This window comes from Heterodontus francisci, chromosome 18, assembly GCF_036365525.1.
Source record: "Heterodontus francisci isolate sHetFra1 chromosome 18, sHetFra1.hap1, whole genome shotgun sequence".
In the NCBI taxonomy this organism is placed as follows: Eukaryota; Metazoa; Chordata; class Chondrichthyes; order Heterodontiformes; family Heterodontidae; genus Heterodontus; species Heterodontus francisci.
The window spans coordinates 4,388,653-4,412,883 of NC_090388.1; the positions used below are offsets into that span (position 1 = coordinate 4,388,653).

At 42.2% G+C, this 24,231-nt stretch overlaps 1 protein-coding gene across 3 annotated transcripts in view; it reads left to right on the forward strand.

Moving 5' to 3' along the window:
- Positions 1-24,231, forward strand: part of depdc4 (DEP domain containing 4) — a 53,644-nt gene that overhangs the window by 14,353 nt on the left and 15,060 nt on the right. For 2 of the 3 annotated variants that reach the window (XM_068050128.1, XM_068050129.1), the window contains exons 2-7: positions 7,137-7,551; positions 9,870-10,015; positions 11,343-11,538; positions 16,502-16,728; positions 18,806-18,948; positions 23,139-23,264. In XM_068050128.1, the coding sequence (XP_067906229.1) occupies positions 7,137-7,551; positions 9,870-10,015; positions 11,343-11,538; positions 16,502-16,728; positions 18,806-18,948; positions 23,139-23,264 (1,253 nt within the window). The remainder of the gene's footprint in view (positions 1-7,136; positions 7,552-9,869; positions 10,016-11,342; positions 11,539-16,501; positions 16,729-18,805; positions 18,949-23,138; positions 23,265-24,231) is intronic. The other variant, XM_068050130.1, reaches the window with a different exon arrangement.

Genomic DNA, 24,231 nt, shown 5'->3' on the forward strand with positions numbered 1-24,231 from the left:
AACTTTTAAGAATATCAAATTCTGTTTGCTTGGTAAGTTGGTGAAAAATAATTGCAAAGTGAATTATAGGGAAGTTTGATATAATGTGTATATTGTGCAGAATATCTTCCGACAGTGATAATTACATTTTTTTTGAAGCGTGAGAGTATATGAATGTATGGTTATGTAAAATGTAACTGTGACACTGAAACCACTTCACACAGGCAAACAGTTCAATTCGGGTTTTTAAATTTCATTTTCTGAATTTTTAAAGCTCACTGTTTGGTTTTCCAAAGTTTCTATTAAGATTTAACTGCCCACAGCAAAGTATTGCTGCACAGCAATTTCTTTTCCAATGAGTCCTAGGAACATTTAGGGTAAGCCTAGATTTATTAAACTGATTTAACTTTGAAGTATTTCTTTGCATGAGACATAAAATATATATTTAATGAAATTGGTTTGATGCACGAGCTACAAAGGCTGACCGTGCATTAAGCGGTTTGCATATAATTCGTTTGGAAGATTACGTATTTTAACATTTTATTTTGATTGTGCTGGATGGGAACAAAAATCATATTCCTGTTCACATGTTCCTCCATCACTGGGCCAAAATCCTGCAACTCCCTACCTAACAGCACTGTGGGAACACCTTAACCACACAAACTGCAGAGGTTTGGGAATAAGGTCCACCATGACCTTGAGAACAACTAGGAATTGGCAATAAATATAACCTTGCCTGTGTGCCTATATCCTCTGTATCACTATAGGAACATAGGAAATAAGAGCAGGAGTAGGCCATTCGGCCCCTTGAGCCTGTTCTGCCCGCCATTCAACTAGATCATGGCTGATCTTTTACCTCAACACTATTGCCTTGCACTATCACCATATCCCTTGATATGTTGAATATCTAGAAATCTATCAATCTCTGTCTTGAACATACTCAGTGACTGAGTCTCTACACCCCTCCGGGTTAGAGAATTCCACAGATTCACCACCCTCTGAATGAAGAAATTGCTCCTCATCTCAGTCCTAAGTGGCCTACCTCTTATTCTGAGACTCTGTCCCCTGGTTCTAGACCCACCTCCACCACCCCCCCAGCCAGGGTAAACATCTTCACTGTGCCCTATCGAGCCCTGGAAACATTTTGTATGCTTCAATGAGATCACCTCATTTTTCTAAACTCCAGAGAATACAGGCCCAGTCTCCTCCATCTTTGCTCTTGGGACAATCCCTCCCTCCATCCCAGGAATCAGTCTGTGAACCTTCATTGCTCTCCCTCTATGGCAAGTACATCCTTCCTTGGGTAAGGAGACCAAAGCTGTATATAATACTCCAGGTACGGTCTCACCAAGGCTCTATACAATTGCAACAAAACATTTTTACTCCTGTACTCAAGTTCTCTTGCAAAATGAAGGCCAACATGCCATTTGCCTTTCTTTTGAGGAAAATGCTACCTTTTGCTCCTTCAGAGACAAATGTGATGGGGATTTTGGAGAAGATTTAAAAATGAACAGCTGAGCATAATATAGGTCTTCAAAATTGTGAAGGGGTTTGATGGTTAGCTGCAAAGATGATGCTTCCATTTGTGGTGGTGTTCAGAGGTAGGGGCCATAAATAGTCACTAATATATCAGACTACTAGAAAAGATTGGATGCCCACCAAAGCTACTAAGTATCATCACCTCATTCCATGACAGTATGAAAGGCACAATTCAGCATAGCGGCACCTCATCGGACCCCTTTCCTATCCTGAGTGGCGTGAAACAGGGCTGTGTTCTCACACCCACACTGTTTGGGATTTTCTTCTTCCTGTTGCTCTCACATGCGTTCAAGTCTTCAGAAGAAGGAATTTTCCTCCACACAAGATCAGGGGGCAGGTTGTTCAACCTTGCCCGCCTAAGAGCGAAGACCAAAGTACGGAAAGTCCTCATCAGGAAACTCCTCTTTGCTGACGATGCTGCTTTAACATCTCACACTGAAGAGTGCCTGCAGAGTCTCATCGACAGGTTTGCGGCTGCCTGCAACGAATTTGGCCTAACCATCAGCCTCAAGAAAATGAACATCATAAGACAGGACGTCAGAAATGCTCCATCCATCAATATCGGCGACCACGCTCTGGAAGTGGTTCAAGAGTTCACCTACCTAGGCTCAACTATCACCAGTAACCTGTCTCTAGATGCAGAAATCAACAAGCGCATGGGAAAGGCTTCCACTGCTATGTCCAGACTGGCCAAGAGAGTGTGGGAAAATGGCGCACTGACACGGAACACAAAAGTCCGAGTGTATCAAGCCTGTGTCCTCAGTACCTTGCTCTATGGCAGCGAGGCCTGGACAACATATGTCAGCCAAGAGTGACGTCTCAATTCATTCCATCTTCGCTGCCTCCAGAGAATCCTTGGCATCAGGTGGCAGGACTGTATCTCCAACACAGAAGTCCTCGAGGCGGCCAACATCCCCAGCTTATACACCCTACTGAGTCAGCGGCACTTGAGATGGCTTGGCCATGTGAGCCGCATGGAAGATGGCAGGATCCCCAAAGACGCATTGTACAGTGAGCTCGCCACTGGTATCAGACCCACCGGCCGTCCATGTCTCCGCTTTAAAGACGTCTGCAAAAGCGACATGAAGTGCTGTGACATTGATCGCAAGTTGTGGGATTCAGTTGCCAGCGATCGCCAGAGCTGGCGGGCAGCCATAAAGGCGGGGCTAAAGTGTGGCGAGTCGAAGAGACTTAGCAGTTGGCAGGAAAAAAGACAAGTGCAAGGGGAGAGCCAACTGTGTAACAGCCCCGACAAACAATTTTTTCTGCAGTACCTGTGGAAGAGTCTGTCACTCTAGAATTGGCCTTTATAGCCACTCCAGTTGCTGCTCCACAAACCACTGACCACCTCCAGGCGCTTACCCATTGTCTCTCGAGACAAGGCGACCAAAGAGAGAGCGAGATATATCCAACAGGGAATTCAGGAATAACTTTACCCAGGGAGTGCTTAGAATATGAAACTCATTATCACATTTTAATAGTTGAAGCGAATAACGTAAATGTGTTTAAGGGAAAGATAGATGAACATGGAAAAAGGAATACAAGGATATGTTGATGGGGTAGGAGGAGGCTCTTGTGCAACATAAACATCGTCATGAACCATTTGGGCCAAACAATGGCCCATTTCTGTCCTGTAAATGCTATGAAAGAAGTAATTGAAGATTTGCTAAAATCTGGACAACATTGGTTTATTGTCCTTTGAAAATCACAGTAATGGGGGTATTCTGTAGGGAGGGAGGGAGAGAGAAGAGCAAATCTGCAGGGAAATCAGAGATGTGTAAGAACTAGAGTGGTATTACTGGGCGACTTTAATTACCCAAATGTCAATTGGGATAGTTTGAGTAATGGGAAAGGATGGGGAGGAATTTCTGAAATGTGTTCAGAAGTTGTTCCTTGATCAGCATGTTCTTGGCCCAACTAGAAAGGAGGCATTGGATCTGGTGCTGGGAAATGAGGTGGGCCAAGTGGACCAAGTGTCTGTCGGGGAGCACTTGGATGAGAGTGGCCATCGAATCATAAGGTTTAGACTAGTAATGCAGAAAAGCAACAAACAAAATAAGGTAAAAGCAAAATACTGCAGATGCTGGAAATCTGAAATAAAAACAAGAAATGCTGGAAATACTCAGCAGGTCTGGCAGCATCTGTGGAGAGAGAAGCAGAGTTAACGCTTCAGGTCAGTGATCCTTCAGAACTGACAAATATTAGAAATGTAAAAGATTTTAAGCAAGTAAAGTGGGGTGGGGGATGGTGGGGCAAGAGATAACAAAAGTGAAGGTGTTGATAGGACAACGTCACAAAGAATAACTGACCAGAAGGTCATGGAACAAAAGCAAACGGTATGTTAATGGTGTGCTGAAAGACAAGGCACTTTATCAAACACCAGGAGGGTAGAATGCCTAGATTGAAAGAGGGCTCATTTCAATGCGATGAGAAGGATCTAGCCAGGGTAGAATGGAACCAAAGACTGACAGGAAAAACTTCAGTAGGTTATTTTTAAGGAAGAGATGCTTCAGGTACAGGGTAGGTACATTCCAACAAGGACAAAAGGACAGGGTTCCTTGGATGACTTGGGTGATGGAGATTATAGTGAAACAAAAAAAAAGGGTGCATGATGCATATCTGATGAATCTTGAAATGAGAACCAGGCCAAATACAATAAGTAGAGAGGGGAGGTGAAGAGGAAAGTAAGACTGGCAAAGAGAGAATGAGACTAGAATGGCAGTCAACATAAAAGGGTACCAAAAAATCTTCTACCGGCATGTAAATAGAAAGTGGGTAGTAAGAGGTGGAGTGGGGCCTATTGGGAACAAAGTGGGTAATATATGCTTAGAGGCACAGGGCAAGGCTAATATACTTAATGAGTACTTTGTATTAGTGTTTACGAAGGAAGAGGAATCTGACAAAATGTCAGTAGAAGTGGAGAGAGTAGAGGCAATGGATAGGGTAAAAATTGAAGGTAGGGGGGTTGGGTGGTGTGGAGGTACTGAAAAGGCTGGCTATGCTTAGGGTAGATAAGTCACCTGGTCCGGATGGCTTGCCTCCCAGGTTGCTGAAGGAAGTGGGGGTGGCGATAGCAGAAGGGCTTGCCATAATCTTCCAATCTTCCCAAGATATGGAGAAGGTGCCAGAGGATTGGAGAGTGGCAAATGTGTCAGCCTTATTCAAGAAAGGGTGCAAGGACAGTCTAAGCAAGTACAGGCCAGTTAGTTTAAGATCAGTGATCGGTAAGGTTTTCAGAACAATAATCAGGAAAAAAAATCAACGGACACTTGGGGAGCTTTGAGTTAATTAATCAGAGCCAGCACAGATTTGTAAAAGACAGATCATGCTTGAATAATCCAATTGAATTTTTTGATTAAGTAACAAAAAAGGTTGATGAAGGGAATGTGGTAGATGTTGTCTATATGACTTTTAAGGAAGCATTTGATAAAATACCACAAAAAAGGCTGGTCACAATTGAGGCTCATGGAATAGGAGGGCCAGTGTCCAGTTGGATTAAAAAAAAAAATTGGTTCAAGGACAGAAAACAGATTTGTGGTAAATGGTTGTTTTTTCAGACTGGAGGATGGTAGACTGTATTGTTCCCCAAGGGTCAGTGCTAGGACCACTTTTTTGTTGCTATGTATAAATGACTTGGATCTTGGAATATAGAGGAGAATTTCAAAATTTGACGATGATACCAAACTTGGAATGGCAAACAGTGAGGATGATATGAAACGCCTACAACAGGACATAGATAGGGTAGCAGAATGGGCAGACAAGTGGCAGACGGAATTTAATACAGACGTGAGAGATGATGGATTTTAGCAGACGGGAAAGGGTGAGGCACTATAAACTTAATGGCGCAGTTCTAAAGAGTGTGCAGGAACAAAGGGACCTGGGGATGCATGTTAATTTATCTTTGAAGGTGGCAGGAAGCATTGAGAGAGTAGTTAACAAAGCATATGGGATCTTGGGCTTCATAAATGGAGGCCTTGAGTACAAAAGCAGGGAAGTTATGCTGAACCTTTATAAAGCCTTGGTTAGGCTTTAACTAGAGTATTGCATCCAATTCTGGACACCACACTTCAGGAAGAATGTGAGAGCCCTTGAGAGGATGCAGAGGTGATTTACCAGAATGGTTCTGGGGATGGGGGAATTTAGTTACAAGTTTAGGTTGGAAAAGCTGGGTTTGCTCTCCCTGGAGCAAAGGAGATTGAGGGGAGATTTGATAGAAGTATACAAGATTATGACAGGCTTAGATACATTAGATAAGGAAAAACTGTTCCCATTAACTGATGGCGCAAGGACCAATGGACATAGATTGAAGTTTTTGGGCAAGAGATGCAGGGGCAATGTGAGCAAGAACTTTTTTACGTAGCAAGTGGTAATGACCTGGAACCCACTCTCCATGAGGATGGTGGAAGTGGAGACGATCAATGGTTTCAAAAGGAAATTGGATGGACACTTGAAGGAAATAAACTTGCAGGGTTACGGGATTGAACGGGGGAGTGGGACTGACTGGATGGCTCTGCGGAGAGCCGGCCAGACAAATGGCCTCCACCTTTGCTGTAACTGACTCTGACTCTATGAATAATTTTTTTGCATATGATTACGTTTCACCAAGGTGTCAACCATGGTACATTTGGTAGAACTCTCACCTCTGAGTCAGAAGGTTTCAGGTCCAAGTCCTACTCCAGGATTGGGACACAATAATCTAGGCTGACGTTCCAGTACAGTATGAAGGGAGTGCTGCACTGTTGGAGGTGCCATCTTTCGGAGACGTTAAACTGAAGCCCATTTGCCTTCTCAGGCGGGTGTAAAAGATCCAATGGCACTAATTCAAAGAGCAGCAGGAGAATTCTCCTTGGTGTCCTGGCTAATATTCATCCCTCAATCAACATCTCAGAAAAAGATTATCTGGTCATTATCATGCTGTTTGTGGGAGTTTGTGCAAATTGGCAGTTGGGTTTCCTACATTACAATAGTGACCATGCTTCAAAAGTACTTCACTGGCTATACCCGTGACAGATGCGATACAAATGCAAGTCTTTATTCTTTCTTTCAAGGCAAACGGTTTTTTCATTTGTTCTGCGGATGTGGGCGATGCTGGCAGGGTCATTATTTATTGCCCAATCCCTATTACCCCAAGGAGGTGGTGTTGAGCTGCCCCCTTGAACAGCTGCAACATTTGTGATGGTGGTATGCTCACTGCCATTAGCTGGATACTGACTCGGCAGTGGTAAAAGAATGGTGATTATATGCCCAGTTCAAGATGGTGGGTGGCATGGAGATATGGGGTTGATGGTTTTCCCAGGACATTGCTGCTGTTGCTGTTCTTCTTGTTGTTAGAGGTTGAGGGGAGGAAGGTGCTGCTGAAGTAACCTCATTAAGTTGCTGCATACTTCCTATACATGCTGCAACCATGTGTTCCAATGGGTGGATACTGGGGAGGAAAGCAGCACACAATTTGTATAAAATGGCTGCCTTAGTCACTTATGTAGCAAGTGGCTACACTTCAAAGTAATTCACTGGATGTGAAAAACTTTGGGATATCCTGAGATGTGATAAGGCACAGTACAAATATGGATTCTTTGATAGACACTGCAATTTTCCTAATGAGACCCTTTTTTTTTTAGGACATTCAGAACCTTTTCGTGCAACACAGCTTTGGAACAATATTATTCATGTGCTCCAGACCCAGGTGGACGTCAGGCAGCAGAAACGGCATTGGAGCACGCACAGTGATTGCTTCACTGGTGCTGATGCTGTTGATGTGGTGCTCAGTTACCTCCTGCAAAATGAGTACTTCAGCAACAGTGATATTTCACGTCTGAAGGCAACTTGCCTCTGCCAGGCTTTGATGGATCATAAAGTCTTTTACCCTGTCAGTACAAGACTTTTCGGGAAAGAGCAGGAGATGATGTTTGAGGACCGCAGTAACAGTCTTTATAGGTTTCTGGACGGCTGTGCTTTGTCGGGATCTGGAAATGACCAGGAAATGGAGAATTTCTCATGCTGTGAGAGACTGGTGCCAAAGAGGAGATTACCTAAGTAAGATTTTTTTTTTCTTTCCCTTCTCTGGATATGAGCATCTCTGGCAAGGCTGGTGATTATTGTCTGTCCCTAAACGAAGTGGCTTGCTAGGCTAGTTAAGAGTGCAGTTAACCGGGTTGGTGTGAGACAGGAGTCAGATATAGGCCCAGACCAGGTAAAAACAGTGGGTTTCTTTCCTTAAAGGGCATTAATGAACCAGCTGGATTTTTATGACAATCTGATGGATTCATTACTACTAAGACTAGATTTTTATTTGCAGATTTAAAGGAAATTGAATTAAAACTCTAATCCTGTCATGATAGGATTAGAACTTGCATTCTTTGTGTTATTAGTCCAGTAAAGTAACCACAACACTACCATTCTCAGTAGTTTCAGAATGACCCTCAGATTTTTGTTCGTTGTGAGCTAGAGGATATACACAATATTGTTGGTTCAGTTCTAATGTGAATATAAATGTTAATTTCAAGCAGAGTGCTAAAATATAATATACACCAATGCAAAAATATGATTTGAATGTATGTAACTTGAATTCTTTTTCTTCTAGTCATATGGTTGTTCATGGATCCACAGCCATGGCTGCAGCAAACCAACCCCTTGCTACTTCATAACTAGCTGAAAAGCAATGAGAGAGCAGTCTCGGTTAATTGTCCTTCAATTATTCTCTTAGAAGTCTTTTCCCTTTACTGGCCAAGTTAGGGAGCTTGTTACTGTGGAGGGTAGAATTATTACATGGAATTACATCGAGTCTACAACACAGAAACAGGCAATTTGGTCCAAATGTCCTTTTTCTTTTTATTCGTTCTTGGGATGTGGGGGTCACTGACTAGACCAGCATTTCTTGCCCATCCCTAATTGCCCTTGAGCTGCCTTCTTGAACCAACTGCAGTCCATGTGGTGTAGGAACACCTACACTGCTATTAGGAAAGGAGTTCCAGGATTTTGAGGCAGCGACAGTGAAGTAATGTCAATTATAGATCCAAGTCAGGATGGTGTGTGGCTTTTGGTGGGGAGCTTGCATGTGGTGGTGTTCCCATGCATCAGCAGCCCTTGCCCTTCTAGGTGAGAGAGACCATGGGTTTGGAAGGTGTTGTCGAAGGAGGCTTGGCGAGTTGATGCAGTGCATTTTCTAAATGGTACACACTCCACATGCTCCACATGTAAATGTCATTCTGTAGCATCTTCCCTTGCCAAACCTCTTTCTCCCTGCTCTCCCCACCCCTCCCGCCACTGTTGCTTGACATGGATATAGATGTAATGCTACACCTCTTGGCCACCCAAAAAAACAAATATTCAGTGCATTGCAAACAGCATTTTAAATTTGATGGCTGTGACCTCTAGATTCCAGGCAACATTTCATAATTTGATTTTATAATATCAATACTTAATTGCCAGTTGTTTAGTTTTTGTAATACCAGTTTCATATAGTCAATGACTAGACAGGATTCCATACATAGGCTAGCAGAATGGGCAGACAGGTGGCAGATGGAATTTAATACAGGCAAGTGTGAGGTGATGCATTTTGGCAGAAGGAATAGGGAGACACAATATATACTTAATAGCACAGTTCTAAAGAGTGTGCAGGAACAGAGGGATTTGGGGGTGCATGTGCATCGATCTTTGAAGGTGGCAGGACATATTGAGAGAATGGTTAGCAAAGCATATGGGATCTCAGGCTTCATAAATAAAGGCAAAGAATACAAAAGCAGGGAAGTTATGCTGAACCTTTATAAAGCTCTGGTTAGGCCCCAACTGGAGTTCTGCAGCCAGTTCTGGTCTCCACACTTTGAGTAATGTGAGGGTCCTCGAGAGGGTGCAGAGTCGATTTATCAGAATGATTCCAGGGATGGAGGATTTTAGTTACAAGTTTAGGTTGGAAAAATTGGGTTTGTTCTTTTTCGAAAAGAGGAGATTGAGGAGAGAGTTAATAGAAGTGTACAAGATTCTGACAGGCTTAGATGTGTTAGTCAAGGAATAACTATTCTCATCTAAAGGTAGAAGGACTCGGGGACACAAATTGAAGGTTTTGGGCAAGACATGCAGGGGGAATATGAGGAAGAATTTTTTAGTGGTAATGACCTGGAACTCGCTGCCCACGAGGGTGGTGGAAGTGGAGACCATCAATAACTTCAAAAGGAAATTGGATGAGCAGTTGAAGGAAATAAACTTGCAGGGATCGAGTGGGACTGACTGGATAGCTCTTTGGAGAGCTGGCATGGACTAGATGGGCCAGATGACTGCCTTGTGTTCCATAAATGACTTTATTTACAAAACCCTGATGTGAGATTCTAATTGTTGCATATTTTTCTTTTAAGCAGAGCAGACAAAATAACTTTTTCAAATCCTGTTGCCTTGGAAACTTGTGATAAAAGAATTGAAGAGGTTTTGCAAACAATCAGCCTTCGTCCATCAATACCCCCAAACCTAAAACTAAAAACACAGACCAACCTGCTGTCCAAAAAAGGTGAACCTGCAATTTTTACAATATCTTTATGTGGCTGTAAAGAGCTATGCATGCAAAAAGCATTTCATTTTTCTGAATGTGTCGATCGCTGTTTTGGCGGAAATGTGATTCAACTTTCTCAAAATTTAAGTCGTTAAACCTTGTCCATATTTTCAATGTCATGTTTGCTAGAAGTCGATGATTTAAATATTGGCCATTCATTTCATTTTATCCCCCAGTATTGGGAATAAGTATGCACATTTCATTTCAAATAACCTTTGATGTTGGCAGGAATCTCCCAAGTTCCTGCTAGCATTTTTGAATTGGCATACTCGCTGGTTAACATGGATTTCAGCTAGCACTGGGACAGGACTTTCATTTCAAGTTGGATTCTTGCTATCTCCCATTTGGCCTTCCCTTGCAAGTGGTCCAGTGTTATCAATCCTCCTACAGTTAGGTAGGTGGGTGTGTGAAGCCAGTTTGTGTCATTGACATCAGTGTGACTGCCATTTTGTGGTCAGGCAGTGAGTAAAGAAGCAGGTGTAGGGTGAGTTTGACATCCTTGGTTTTTTCTTCTTCCCTGTCTCTCTTCCCCCCCCCCCCCCCCCCCCATCACTGCCTTCCCAATTCTGTGGTGGCTATTCTTTTAGATTTATTTACCCAAGAATTGAAGGGAAGGGAAGTCCTTGAAGTGATTTGTTTGGTTGAGAGAGAGACTCAACTATTGCAACTAGTCACCACTTTTTAATCACTTTTTTTGTGCTGAAGGTGAGGGTGTTAGTGTATTGGGGCAATTACTATTTCCCAGATAGGAAGTTAAGTTCCTTCTACTCTGTCCCAAGAATGTGCATCTGTCTTATCACCTGGAAATTATCCCTATTACACCATTGTGGGATTTGTCCTCCTTCCGATATCAACTTTCTAGTTGAGTGACTTAAACACTTGGTGAAGAATTAGGATCAATTTTTGTGCTATGGTTCTTTGCTGACATGGAACAGGATTGGGGTCTCCCTTTGCCATTAGTGGCTGTAGTCAGGTGCTTTACAGCCATTGAACTGCTTTTGAACTGCATTTGCTGTTGCGTAGGGAAACGCCGCAGTTAATTTGTGTTAATGTACTCATGGGTTTAATAATTCTAGTTTCTCTTTCCCGCAACCCCCTCTTTCCACCCCCCCCCCAACCCTTTCAGTAGAAACTAACACAAAAATTCAATGTTCCATTTTGATGTGCAAATTGCATGCATTAACTAACGTGTGGTTGTTTATAACTGAGCATGTGAACACTAACTATGTTTCTACTGTGCTTCTCTTCTACTTTCAACAATGGGGTCTGACTTGCTCCACAACAGTTGTAGACGATGTTTGGAAGCAAACAACTTTATTGCAGCTGCTACATTTAATTCACCTTCCCATCTTGGACAGCATCCTGGAGTCTCCTTCGAAGGTGGAAAGAAGACAAATAGCTCTGTACAGTCAGCAAACTGACCTTATTATCTCCAACACGTTCCTGGATCGAGAGGTTTCTAAAAGCCTAAATCTGCCTTAGTTAGTATTTGCAAAAACTTTATATCACATTATTCAGAGTTTGGAATAAAAATAGCACATAAAGTGCATTAACCATGAGATATGAAATATTGTCTTAAAATTTTACTTTGCAGAGAAGATTAATTTAATGGAAAATCTATTGTAAATTTCTGTTTCTCCCCCTTATTGGTTTCTTGAATATGAGGCATTGAGTATATAGAACCTTTTATAAACAACAAAATGCAGACTCTTCAAATGATCGTTCTCCACGCACAACTGCTCTCTTGCTCGCCCTCTCATATTTGGACATTGTGTCGCTCTTTTACATTTGATATTGGATTCTTTCCATTTGCATCCAACTGTTTTAGATTTTTTCTCTCCAGAAAGCTCCTTGAATCCAGTTGTGTTCCTGAAAAAGAAATGGAATGCAAATTTAGCACAAGTAATGGAAAAAAAAATAGAAACTTCCATGGAGAATTAGGGGAGAACATAGGAGGAAAGAGATGCAGAATAAAGGACAGCACATTGCACATAACACAAGTGCAATTCTAAAGACGGGGGTACCCAAGCTCAGGTCTGAGCCTCAACTGACCTTTACCTGGGAGTCCCTTTTAGTGGGTTTGTCTTGGGTTGTATTTGAAGAGGATACAATGACCGGAGCCTCTCCCACACAATGCATATGCAATTGACCAATCAGCCAAACTGTAGCATTGAAGCAATCCGTGGAAAAGATCATTTAATCTTTAATGTCCATTTCTGTGTTTTAAAAAAATCAGTATTCTGTAAAACTAAACTAATTTCTGTCCACCTTGTAACTGGTGAAACTCGGCGCTTATGCGTTTCTTCAAATTTATTCGGAGCAGTTCTTATTAAAAAAAAATAGGCCATGCATTAAGAAAAGTTAATATTGTGGAACTGCAAACTTTGTTTCACAGTATAAAAGTGTAACTGAGTACAAATCCCAGTCAGAGGTCTTGCATTCAACTTTGTCTTGATTGAATGGGAGATTTTTGATTCCATTCAATCTGTGAGGTCGAACTATTCAGCAACAAAATAAATCCGGTGTCACAAAGATTGCCTCTATCCATTAGTGCAGAGTGGTGTTGGTGACTCTGGAATCATACAAGTGGCACACTGAAGGAGGCCATTTGACTCATTCTGCCTGTGCCACTCCTGGCTGTCTACTGTAATCAGGCTGCTGTTTAAGAAAGGAGGACGAGACAAAACGGGCAACGATAGGCCAGTTAGCCTATCATCAGTAGTAAGCAGAATGCTAGAATCTATTAGGGATGTGATAACAGGGTACTTAGAAAATCACATGATAAAGCAGAGTCAACATGGATTTATGGAAGGGAAATCGTATTGAAGGATCTTGCTAGTAAGGTGGAACCAGTGGATGTTGTGTGTTTAGATTTTCAAAAATCATTTAATAAGGTGCTACACAAAAGGTTATTACACAAAATTAGGACTTTTTTATTTCATGAAATGTGTGCATCACTGGCCAGGCCAGTGTTTATTGCCCTTGAGAAGGTGCTGGTGAGCCATCATCTTGACTCTCTGCAGTTCATGTGGTGTAGGTACACCCACAGTGCTGTTAGGAAGGGAGTTATAGGATTTGATCCAGCAACAGTGAAGGATTATAGCTCCAAGTCAGGGTGGTGTGCGGCTTGGAAGTGAAGTTTCAGATGGTGGTGTTCCCATGCGCTTGCTGCCCTTGTACTTCTAGATGGTAGAGGTTGCAGGTTTGGAAGGTGCTGTCGAAGGAGCCTTGGTGAGTTGCTGCAGTGAATCTTGCAGATAGTGCACACTGCTGCCACACTACATTGGTAGTGAAAGGAGTGAATGTTTAAGGTGGTGGATGGGGTGCCGATTAATTGAGCTGCTTTGTCCTCGGTGGTGTTGAGACGCTTGAATGTTGTTGGAGCTGCGCCCATCCAGGCAAATGGGGAGTCTTCCATCACATCCTGACTTGTGCTTTGTAGGTGATGGGCAGGCTTTGGGGAGTCAGGAGTTATTCACAACAGAATTCAAGTCTCTCATCTGGTCTTATAGCCACAGTATTTATATGGCCGTGACAGTTTCCTGAAGCAACATCATGTGGAACCAACTAAGGATGAAGCTATTTTAGATCTAGTGTTGTGTAATGCGGCAGGGTTAATTAATAATCTCATAGTAAAGGATCTGCTGGGAAATAGTGATCATAATACAATTGAATTCCATGTGAAGTTGAAAGTGACAAACAAGAATGTTAAACTGAGACAAAGCCAATTACATAGGAATGAGGCGAGAGCTGGCTGAGATTGATTGGGTAAATAGACTAAAAGCTATGGCATTAAATAGTGGGGGCATTTAAAGAAATAATTCAAAATGTTCATCAAAAATACATTCTGTTGAAAAATAGAAACTCAGCAAGAAAGACCCATCTGTGCTTACTCAAAGTTAGGGGGTCATATCAGATGAAAAGAAGAGGCTTATTATGTTGCAAAGAACAGTAGCAAGTTTGTGGATTGGGAGTGTTTTTGAAACCAACAAAGGGCCATCAAAAGTTAACAAAGGGAAAAAGTAGAATGAGAATAAATTAGCTAGGAATATGAAAACTGATTTTAAGAGCTTTTAAAAAGTTTATAAAAAGAGAGTAGCTAAAGTAAATGTTGGTCTCTTTGAAGCAGAGGCAGAGAAATTTTGTGCAATGAGGAAATGGCAGAGACATTGAACAAATATTTTGTGTCTGTCTTCACAATAGACACAAGCTGCATACCAGAAATAGAGGGTAACCTAGGGGCTAAAAAGAGTGAGGAAATTAAGGTAATTGACATCAGCCAAGAACAAGTATTGGGGAAACTTAAGGTACTAAAATCCGACAAATCCCCAGGGCCTGATGGCCCACATCCTAGGGTTCTAAAAAAGATAGCTGCAGACAGCTACAGGAGATGCGCTGGCTATGATTTTCTGGAATTCCCTGGATTCTGGAACAGTCCCAGCAGATTGGAAGTTAGCAAATGTAACACTGTTATTAAAGAAAGGAGGGAGAGAGAAAACCGGGAACTACAGGCCAGTTAGCCTGACATCGGTCCAGAAAGTGCTGGGATCTATTATTAAGGAAGTCTAAGCAATGCACTTAGAAAATCTTAGTATGATCAGACAAAGTCAACATGGTTTTATGAAAGAAAAATCCTGCTTACAAAGTTAAGAGTTTTTTGAGGATGCAGCTAATATGTTAAAGGGGAACCAGTAGTTGTAGTATACCTGGATTTCCAAAAAGCATTTTCTAAGGTGCCACACAATAGGTTATAGGTAAGATAAGGGCTCATGGAGTTGGGGGTAATATGTTATCATGGATAGAGGATTGTTTAACGCACAGAAAGTAAAAAGTAGGCATAAATGGGGCATTTTCAATTTGGCAGACTGTGACGAATGGAGTGCCACAAGGATCGGTGCCGGGGGCTCAGCTATTTACAATCTATATTAATGACTTAGATGAACAGAGTAATGTATCAAGTTTGCTGATATAAAGGTAGGTGGAAATGCAAGCTGCAAGGAAGACACAGAGTCTGCAAAGAGATATAGACAGGTTATGTGAGTGGGCAACAAGGTGGCAGATGGAGTATAATGTGGGGAAGTGTGAGGTTATTCACTTTTGCAGTAAGAATTGAGGAGCAGAATATTAAAAGGCGTGAAACTGGTAAGTGTTGATGTTCAGAGAGACTCAGCTGTGCTCGTACAAGGAATACAAAGTTAGCATGCAGGTACAGCAAGCAATTAAGGCAAATTGCATGTTAGCCGATATTGCAAGGTGATTGGAGTACATGAATGAAGAAGTCTTGCTAAAAATTATACAGGCCTTTGGTGAGACCACACCTGGAAACTGTGTAGTTTTGGTCTCCATTTTAAGGAAGGCTATATTTGCATTGGAAGGCAATACAGCAAAAGTTCACTGGATTGGTCCCTGGGATGAGAGGGTTGTCCTCTGATGGGAGGCTGTGTAAATTGGGCCTGTCTCTGGAGTTTAGAAGAATGAGAGGTGATCTCATTGAACCATACAAGATTCTGAAGGGGCTTGACAGTGTAGACACTACCAGCTTGTTTCTGCTGGCTGGCGAATCTAAAACATGGGGGCATAGTCTCGAGATAAGGGGTTGATCATTTAGGCCTAGGATGAGGAGCAATTTCTTCACAGGGTTGTGAATCTTTGGAATTCTCTATCCCAGACGGTAGTAGATTCTCCATGATTGAATACATTTAAGGCTGGGATAGACAAGGAATCGAGGGATATGGGGAGCAGGCAGGAAAGTAGAATTGAAGCCCAAGATCAGCCATGATGGTACTGAATGGCGGAGCAGGCTCGATGGGCCATATGGTCTACTTCTGCTCCTATTTCTTGTGTTCTTATGGCTGGTCCAGTTAAATTTCTGGTCAATGGTAACCCCCAGGAAGTTGATGGTGGGGGATTCGGCAATACTAATGGTGTTAATCATCAAGATGTAATGGTTAGGTTCTCTCTTTTTGGAGATGGTCATTGCCAGGCACTTGTCATGCCTATGTTACTTACCACTTATCAGCACTGGTCTGGCATGAGGGCATGGACTGCTTCAGTATCTGAGGAGGCAGTTGTACTCGAGCATTCTTTCCAAACGTCAAGCACACAAAATTCAAATAGGACATCTAAGAAATATAGACTCCGGACCGATTTGCCCAGGGGTTTTTAGTGCTATAAGTCAGATAAGCTATTTCCACCTATTTGGGTGCAGGGTATCAGAGCATTTCAACTCATGAGAATGGTTTCAGGGATGAGGGATTGCAGTTATGGGAAGAGACTGGAGAATCTGGGGTGGTTAAGGCTGTTTTATTCTATGAACAGAGCTGATGAAATTTGACGGAAAAGGGCCAATCCTGAAATTTTTCGCATAGGAATATGTGGTGTCTTTGTAAGTTCAAAGTGTATACTTCCTCAGTCTTCATGTTGTGTTTTTATTTGTGTCTACAGTACCGATGAATGGATCTCAGTTGCTGTTGATTGCCTGGAATATTTCCCTGATGAGGTGATTGTGCATTCAAGTGAACGGTTATCTCAGATCATGAGCGACAGAGAGGCTGCAGAGACGCACAAAAGAGTGCTGTTTGAAACTATAGTGAGGCACTACAGTCAGAACAGGGAGCCGCTTCTCTGTGACAGGTATCTCGACATACACGCAGGGATAACTGAACTTCTAGGTAAGGGATTTGTTTTACAGAGCTGTGTAAGTAAAGCAAATGTATTTGGTCCTAAATTGTAGACTAACCTGATTTTCATTCCTGTGTATGATAAATCTTCACTAATAACGTATAGATTTTCACAGCGAGTCAGAGGATTTGCTCATTTAAAATGATGAGAAAGTTATATGTCTGATGCACAATATGCATATAATATAAATGATTGTCTGTAACTGGTCACAGGCAAAAAAATAAATTATCTCTCTCTCCCAATAACTCTTTCACTCTCTCTGCCTTTTTGTACATTTTTCCAATTGTATCTCTATCACTGTGCAACTTCCCTTACCCCCACCCCCATTATTTCTGTTTTATTCTTTGTTAGACTCTCCTCCTTTTTGTCTTACCGTTTGTATGTGTCCCTCTCCAATGTCTTTGTGGCTTTCTCAAATCTTTCCTTATTGATGTATTTAATATCGTCCTTTGCCTTTGTAGGAAGATGGGAGGAAACCAAGATGGGGAGAGGTGTCAGCGGTGCTGCAACATTGGCGATTGAGTGAAAAGGTGGTGGATGAGGTTTAGGACAGGACACCATCCTACGATGCAAGGCACTGTGGGGAGCAAAGGGGTGGGGTTTGAGCTAGGGAAGCGAACAGGCAGCAGGCCTGTGGAGAATGTGGAGGGAGGGCTGGACCTGGGACTATCTGGGAATAAAGTCTGGGAGTGCTGTAGTCTGGAAACACTTGGTGGATTTGCAGTCTGGAGCCTGACACTGGGCTCTGGCAGCAGTTAAACAGGGAGAGATTGCAGGAGGATAGGAAACCTGGTCGAGTGGGTTGGGGTCCGATATGAGGCTGAGGCTCACTGGAATGAGGGAGCTGCACAAGCTGCCTTCTGGAAGTTTTTGTTGACCAGCTGTGATTTAACTTGTGACCATTTAACTGCTTGATGATGTCATCTGATATTAGAGACTCCAGTACTTTACCAACAGCTGAAGTAAGAATTATTGGCCTATAATTTCCTGGCTTACTACCAAAACTAGTGGTTCTCAAACAATTGAATTGGTACAAAAGCAAAATACTGCAGATGCTCGAAATATGAAATAAAAACAGAGAATGCTGGAAATACTCAGCAGGTCAGGCAGCATCTGTGGAGAGAGTAAGAGAGTTAATGTTTCAGATCGATTGGCCTTTCATCAGAAATGGGAAAAGTTAGAAATGAAATAGTTTTTATGCAAGTTCCCCTCTCTGCTGTTCCCCCTCCCTTCTGGCTGGGAAGCAGACAAATGGAAAAGTAGGCCGGTCAGAACGCACGTTGGCTGGGCGGATGAATTTTATAGGGAAGCTGGAAATCACTGTGCTCGACAGGCAGTCTCCTACCACCGTAGGATGGGATCCTCTGATTCATTGTGAGAAATTGCCTGGATGATCTGGTATTTTGTACATTTGGGAGTGTTGAATCTTGCCTTTCTGAGGTGTTACACTTGACCGAGTTACACTTCAGAGTAACGCACCTTTCCAGGCAGAAGTTAAGTGATTGGCTGAAGTAAGCTCTTACATGATTAATCACCAAACAAACATTCATTGAACATAAGAAATAGGAGGAGGCCATTCAGCCCCTTGAGCTTGCTCCGCTATTCAATAAGATTATGGCTGATCTGATCGTGGCCTCAACTCCGCACGAAATGTGAATGAATCAAAAGCAGTTTGATTCACCTAGTAACCCTCAATGAACAGTGAGGAATCAAAAAGGAGTTAAACAATCTGATAGCACAATTTTTGTTTTTAGGAAGTTACCAATCCAGAACCAGCAGGTCGCAGGAAGTAATTGATCAAATGATTTAAATAATTTGCTCCATTAAAGAAAGAGATATTGCATGACCTTGGGACATCCCAAAGCACCTTACAGCTAATGAAGCACTTTTAAAGTGTTGTCACTGTTCTAATATAGCAACTGACATCAACATTTAGACTGTGTGTTCCTAACAGCACAGTCAACTCTTAGTGGTACTGGAATAATGCATTGACATAACATTCCCATCTTGGAAAAAAATCATCTCGAGATCTGCTATATAATTAATTTTTTTTTCACAAAATGACAGAAAGTGGAAAGACTGGACAAGCTCTGGAAGCTGCACAGCTTTGCATTCGGCTGTTGGAGCCGAACTGGAGAGAGGAACTGCACAGATTGCTGTCCTTCATGGCAGTTGCAGCTGCCCCTGGTGCCTGCAAACTACAGAAACAGGTTGTTTGGCATTTTAAAACTATTTGTGTGATTCAGAGCAGCAAACATGAGAAAAATATGTTTGAAAATAGCTTCGCAAAAGCTGAAATACTTGGAGAAAAACCAATATTTTGATCACCCATTTTATTATCAGATAACTCGAAGGAATCGGGAAAAGTAGTGTGTAAGGTGAGCAAATGTGCAGATAACAAACAAAAATGTCAGCATCTGAAAACTGCTTTGTCTTTATTTCGTTTCATTCTCTGAAATCAGCTTAAAGTGGCAAATCTCAGAAATCAGTTTCTAAAACTTGAGCTGAGAAAAACAAAGAACTTGCATTTTATATAGCACCTTTCACAATTCCGGGGCATTCCAAAGCACTTTACAGCCAATGAGAGATTTTAATGTTGTATTTCAGGAAATGCAGGAGCCAATTTGTACACAGCAAAATCCCACAACCAACAGTGAAATAAATAACAGGTTAATCTGTTTTTAATGATGTTGGTTGAGGGATAAATATTGACCAGGACACTGGGAAAACTTCCCTGCTCTTCATTTGAAATAGCACCTGGGGGATCTTTGACATCCACCTGAGAGAACAGATGAGGCCTTGGTTTTATGTCTCACCCGAAAGATAACACCTTTGATTGCACAGCAGTCTGTCAACACTGCACTTGGAGTGTTAGCCTGGATTATGTGCTCAAATCTCTGGTTACAAAGAACAGAGTTGCATTAAGCTCCCAAACTGTTATTTTTATGTATACACGCGCACACACAAGTATACTGTAACCACTGAGGTGGGAGGAGTGCACCCTTTATTCTAGTTCTACTTCTACAGGGGTCACAACATATATTTAAATTTTTTCCCACTTACTGATACGGTCAATCATAGACTCTATTTTTATCCCAGAATAAAACAACAAAATTATAAAGTTTATTTTAAAACAAGTCTTAACCAGTAATGAAGTGAAGCATGAACACACAGATCGACATATAAAAGTTCCCTTTTTACCTTAGCGCCCCACACACACCCACCCTGGTTAACTAGAAAAAATAGAGATTTACTCTTTAGAGCTCTGGTACAAAAAAAAATAGGTTGGCCAAAAATACTTGCTAATTCTTGAAGAAAAGAAGATATGAACAGATGTCAGAAATCCTTTTCTGATTTGGTGTCCCAAACACACAAAGATGGCTGTTACTGGGATCTTCCTAGAACAGTTCTTGTCAGGTGAATTTGAAGATCAGTTTGAGCATGCTTTCCAGGCAAAATGCAGTAACGGCTTTCAGGTAAAGGCCCGCTAACCGACCTGAACTCGACGGGACCTGACGAAATGTGTCGGGTTCGGGTTGGGTCGGGTTGCACTTCCGGGCCTGGCATTCAGGTTCAGGTCAGGCTGGGTTGGACATGTTCAATCACAGGTAAGTGGCTCCAATGTTAATTTCATTTTTGGACTAGAAAGGTGGTTTTGTTACAGTTATTTTAAGCTTGTGCAGATCAGCAAGATGGTGAAAAACGGAAGGCAAGTTAACTGATGGTCAGGTCGGGTTGGGCGCGGGAAAAAATGGCAGGACTCTGGCCTGGTTGGGCTCGGGTCGGGTTTTTTTTTGCAGACCCAAGCAGGCCTTTAGTTTCAGGCAGTTTCTTACACTTGCTTCTCGAGGTGGAAGACTGGTAGGCTTTTCCAAGAGCTGGAAGAGACTGAGCTGTGTGTTGCTTCCTTGGCAAGTTTTCACCAGCTGTCCTTTCAAACCATTGTCCATGTCCCAACTCACTGTCCAAAGCAAAACCAAAGCCTCCTGACCCCTCTAAATCTTGATTGTCACTTCTTTGTAAATATCTTTCCCAAATCAAAAACAACCCCCGCTGGGTAATTATTTGAAGACCGATGCCTTCCAGTAACTGTTTACAATCCAAACCTCTCGGTGACCCTTGATTTAAAAAAAAAATCTATGGACTCCTTTTCAGTTTTAAAACCCCAAACAGCCTGCATCGTGATTACTCAAGCTAATTGCTGTTTTAAATATCTAACACAGTGCTGCAGTTTTGTGGATCATGCATCCTAATTTTGATTATGATTTATTCATCAGCAACTGCTAGAGTGAACTAATGGCAGGAAGATGTGGGATATAAAACTAATGATTTGTGACCAATAGATGACTGAAAACTGAAGGGCCTTGTGCCATTAGCACTGCATAATTCATAACCAGTTGCTTTTATATAGCATTCTTCAGGTGCAGTACATCTGAGAATACTTTGATAATGTGCATAATTGGAGACATGGTGTAGGGTGGGTATTACATGCTTGGGAGGAACAGGTGAATTTTGACCTATAATTCATTTGCTCTCCACCACTGGGGGTTTTCCTCACCTCATGTCTGGGTTTGTTGTAGACTCGTTGATAGAGATTGATTGCTGTGATTAGTAAATAACTCCATTATCATTGTATCATGTGATAATTCCGGATGGTAGATGGTGAACTAGATGAACCTTGGTCTCTTTCCATCTAGCAATTCCTATATTCCTAAGTAAGAAAGGGATACAGTGAAGGCTGAGCATGGAGAAAGGGGAAATGAGAGGATGTCACGTGGTGGTGGAGCAAAGCAGGGAGGTGGCAAGTCAGGAAATTCCAGGGGGCAGGTGTGGAAATGGCAGAATAAGCAGGTGCCGAAGGTGAGTTTTACTATGATCTTGCATCTTTGAGACAGGCTGTGCATTCCTAAAGTTGTTTCACTTCCACTATTGTACATGAGAAGATCTAATTTGTGAGAAAAGTGTATGCATTGACACAATTCTAGATGCTGGTGTTTATCAGTCGCCTTTTGTTAGTGTTCGATCCTTTAAAATTGCTCAGTGGAGGTAGTCCAAGAAACAGGCATTTTATGTAAAGGCGCTGAAGAATGTAGCCCAGACCCTTAATTCCCTGTCAGACTAAGGGGGTCCAACATGACGTCTCTGTTCACAGAATTGCAAAATGTAACTGAGGTCAAAATTTCCCTGTGTATTAGGCTTTCAAACAATATAGCATGTGCTAACCACATAGAATTCTTGTTCAAATGTAGCATGATCGTTGATAATTACTGGGTGAATATGCTTGCTGTAACATTGCTTAAGGAATCTGGTAATGTTAGTTTATGGTGGGCGACAGGGGCTGGTGGTGGGAGGGAAAGGCGTTCAACATTTCATCTTCCTGCTGACTTGTGTGCCAGCGGATTTCCTATATTAAACTGTGTGGGTATATTTTCAATATGAATATTGACATCTGAACGTGAGATGTAGTAGTAAACAACCCCCCCCCCCCACCGCCAAGTACCACCTATTAAATAGTCCAGATGCTCCTGCTTTATTCTTAGTTTTCCATTCACCTCGTCACTAGCAGATTCTTGTTGCAGATATTAAAGATAGTTCAATAAGAGTGTTTGAAAATCCAAAGTTCAGGACAAGAAAAGTGTCTGTGGTCCATCTTGTCAATCCCAAAAGGTAATACCTCCCAAATACTCCCTCAGATACCCCTGTAATCTTCCTTGCATTTCTCTGCACCATCTGGCTCCCTGGGCAGCTCATTCTGTGAATCCACCACCCTCTGCATTGAGTAGCTAAAGCTAAACTATCTCTACACCCCTGCAGTTGTAAGATTGAATCTTCATTTATGGCATTCTGTAACATATTATTTGTGTTTAATTTATTCCCTTGAAAATTTTGAATATTCCTTGATCTTGCCGAAGGTGAATAATCCTCAGTTTTTCAACCTCTCCTCATGGCTCGGGTACCTTAAGCTCAGTAACATAAAAGATCCTGTGGCATTATTCGAAGAAAAGCAGAGTTCTCCCCAGTGTCCTGGCCAATATTTATTTATCCCTAACAATAAAAATTTCAAACAGGTGACCTGTCCATTAGTGGATTGCTGTTTGTGGGAGTTTGCTATGCACAAATTGCCCACTGAAGTTCCTACAGTGCAACAGTGGCTACATTTCAAAGGTATTCCATTGGCTATAAAGTGCTTTGGATGTCCTGGGGTTGGCACTGTAGCATTGCAAGTCTTATCGTTCTTCCAGTGATGTACTGCTGCCAGTGTCTCATTTTCCGTGCTATTATATGACGATCAGAATTGTACACAGTGCTCTAGATGTGGCTGTACTAGTGCTTGTCCAGACTCTTCTCGCTCCTGGTTTATCCCTCTGATTTTTTTTTTGGTGCTTTTTTTTTAATATAGAATACCAACAGAACTGTAATAAGGAGAACATTTACCAAAGCTATTGTACAAAGCAAGTCTCTATCCAAAGCACAGTCTGAGGAACTGGTCATATTCCTAATGGATAACCACACTGACGTCTTCAAGGTACAATATTGATGAGAAAGGTTGAGGGTCCATTTAGTAAAGAATACTATTGGATATTCTCGCTATCTCCATGGTGTCTGTAATTGGCTGCTGAGTGTTACATGAAAGGTGTGGGAAGGTTCTCCCTCTAGGAAGCATGTGAACACAGCTCGCTGTCTCAATTGAGGTCAGGAGCTGCCTGTGGGGAACGGTGCTGTTGTCCAATGTTGTGATACGCAAGAATTTCAATTTTATTTTTATGAAAATGGACCTTCATAGAATTATATAGAAATTGGAACACAGAAACGGGCCGTTCAACCCAACCAGTCTGTGTTCGTGTCCTCCCCAGCTCCAGCACCAAAATGGCGTCGTCTAACTATGCTCATGGTCCAATTTATCCCTTCTCGTCTTCCTCGATCTCCCTGTAGTGTTTGACTAGGTTGACAACGCCTTCCTCCTCCGAGCTTCTCCTTTGTTGTCCAGTTCCATGGGACCTGCCTTCAGTTCCCCCCTTATCCCTCCAACTGTAACCAGAGCATCTCGAGCATTAACTTCTCTTCCTGCACTTGCACCGTTGCCTATGGAGTTCCCTTAGGATCTAGCCATGACCTCATCTAGATGATGCCCCTTGTTCACAGACAAATTTCCACTTGTAGGCTGCTTGACTCCCAGCTCTCCCTCCCCACCACCTCTCAAACCCTATACTGTCTTTATGTTGTCAAACTGCTTGTCTGAACCTCGTCTTGGATGAACCACGATTTTCCACAGTTTATCATTGTGGGAACGGAAGCTATTGTCTTTATAGTGCAAGAAAGTGGAGTTGATTTAGAAGATCTACTTTGATCTTCTTGAATTACAGAGCAATCCCAAGAGGCCATATGGCCTGCTCCTGCCCCCATTTCTGGAAGTGCAAAATCAGTGCCCTTCCCAATTTCGTACCCTTTCCCAGCCACTGTCTCAGGTTGATGAAAACTGTTTGCTACCTCAA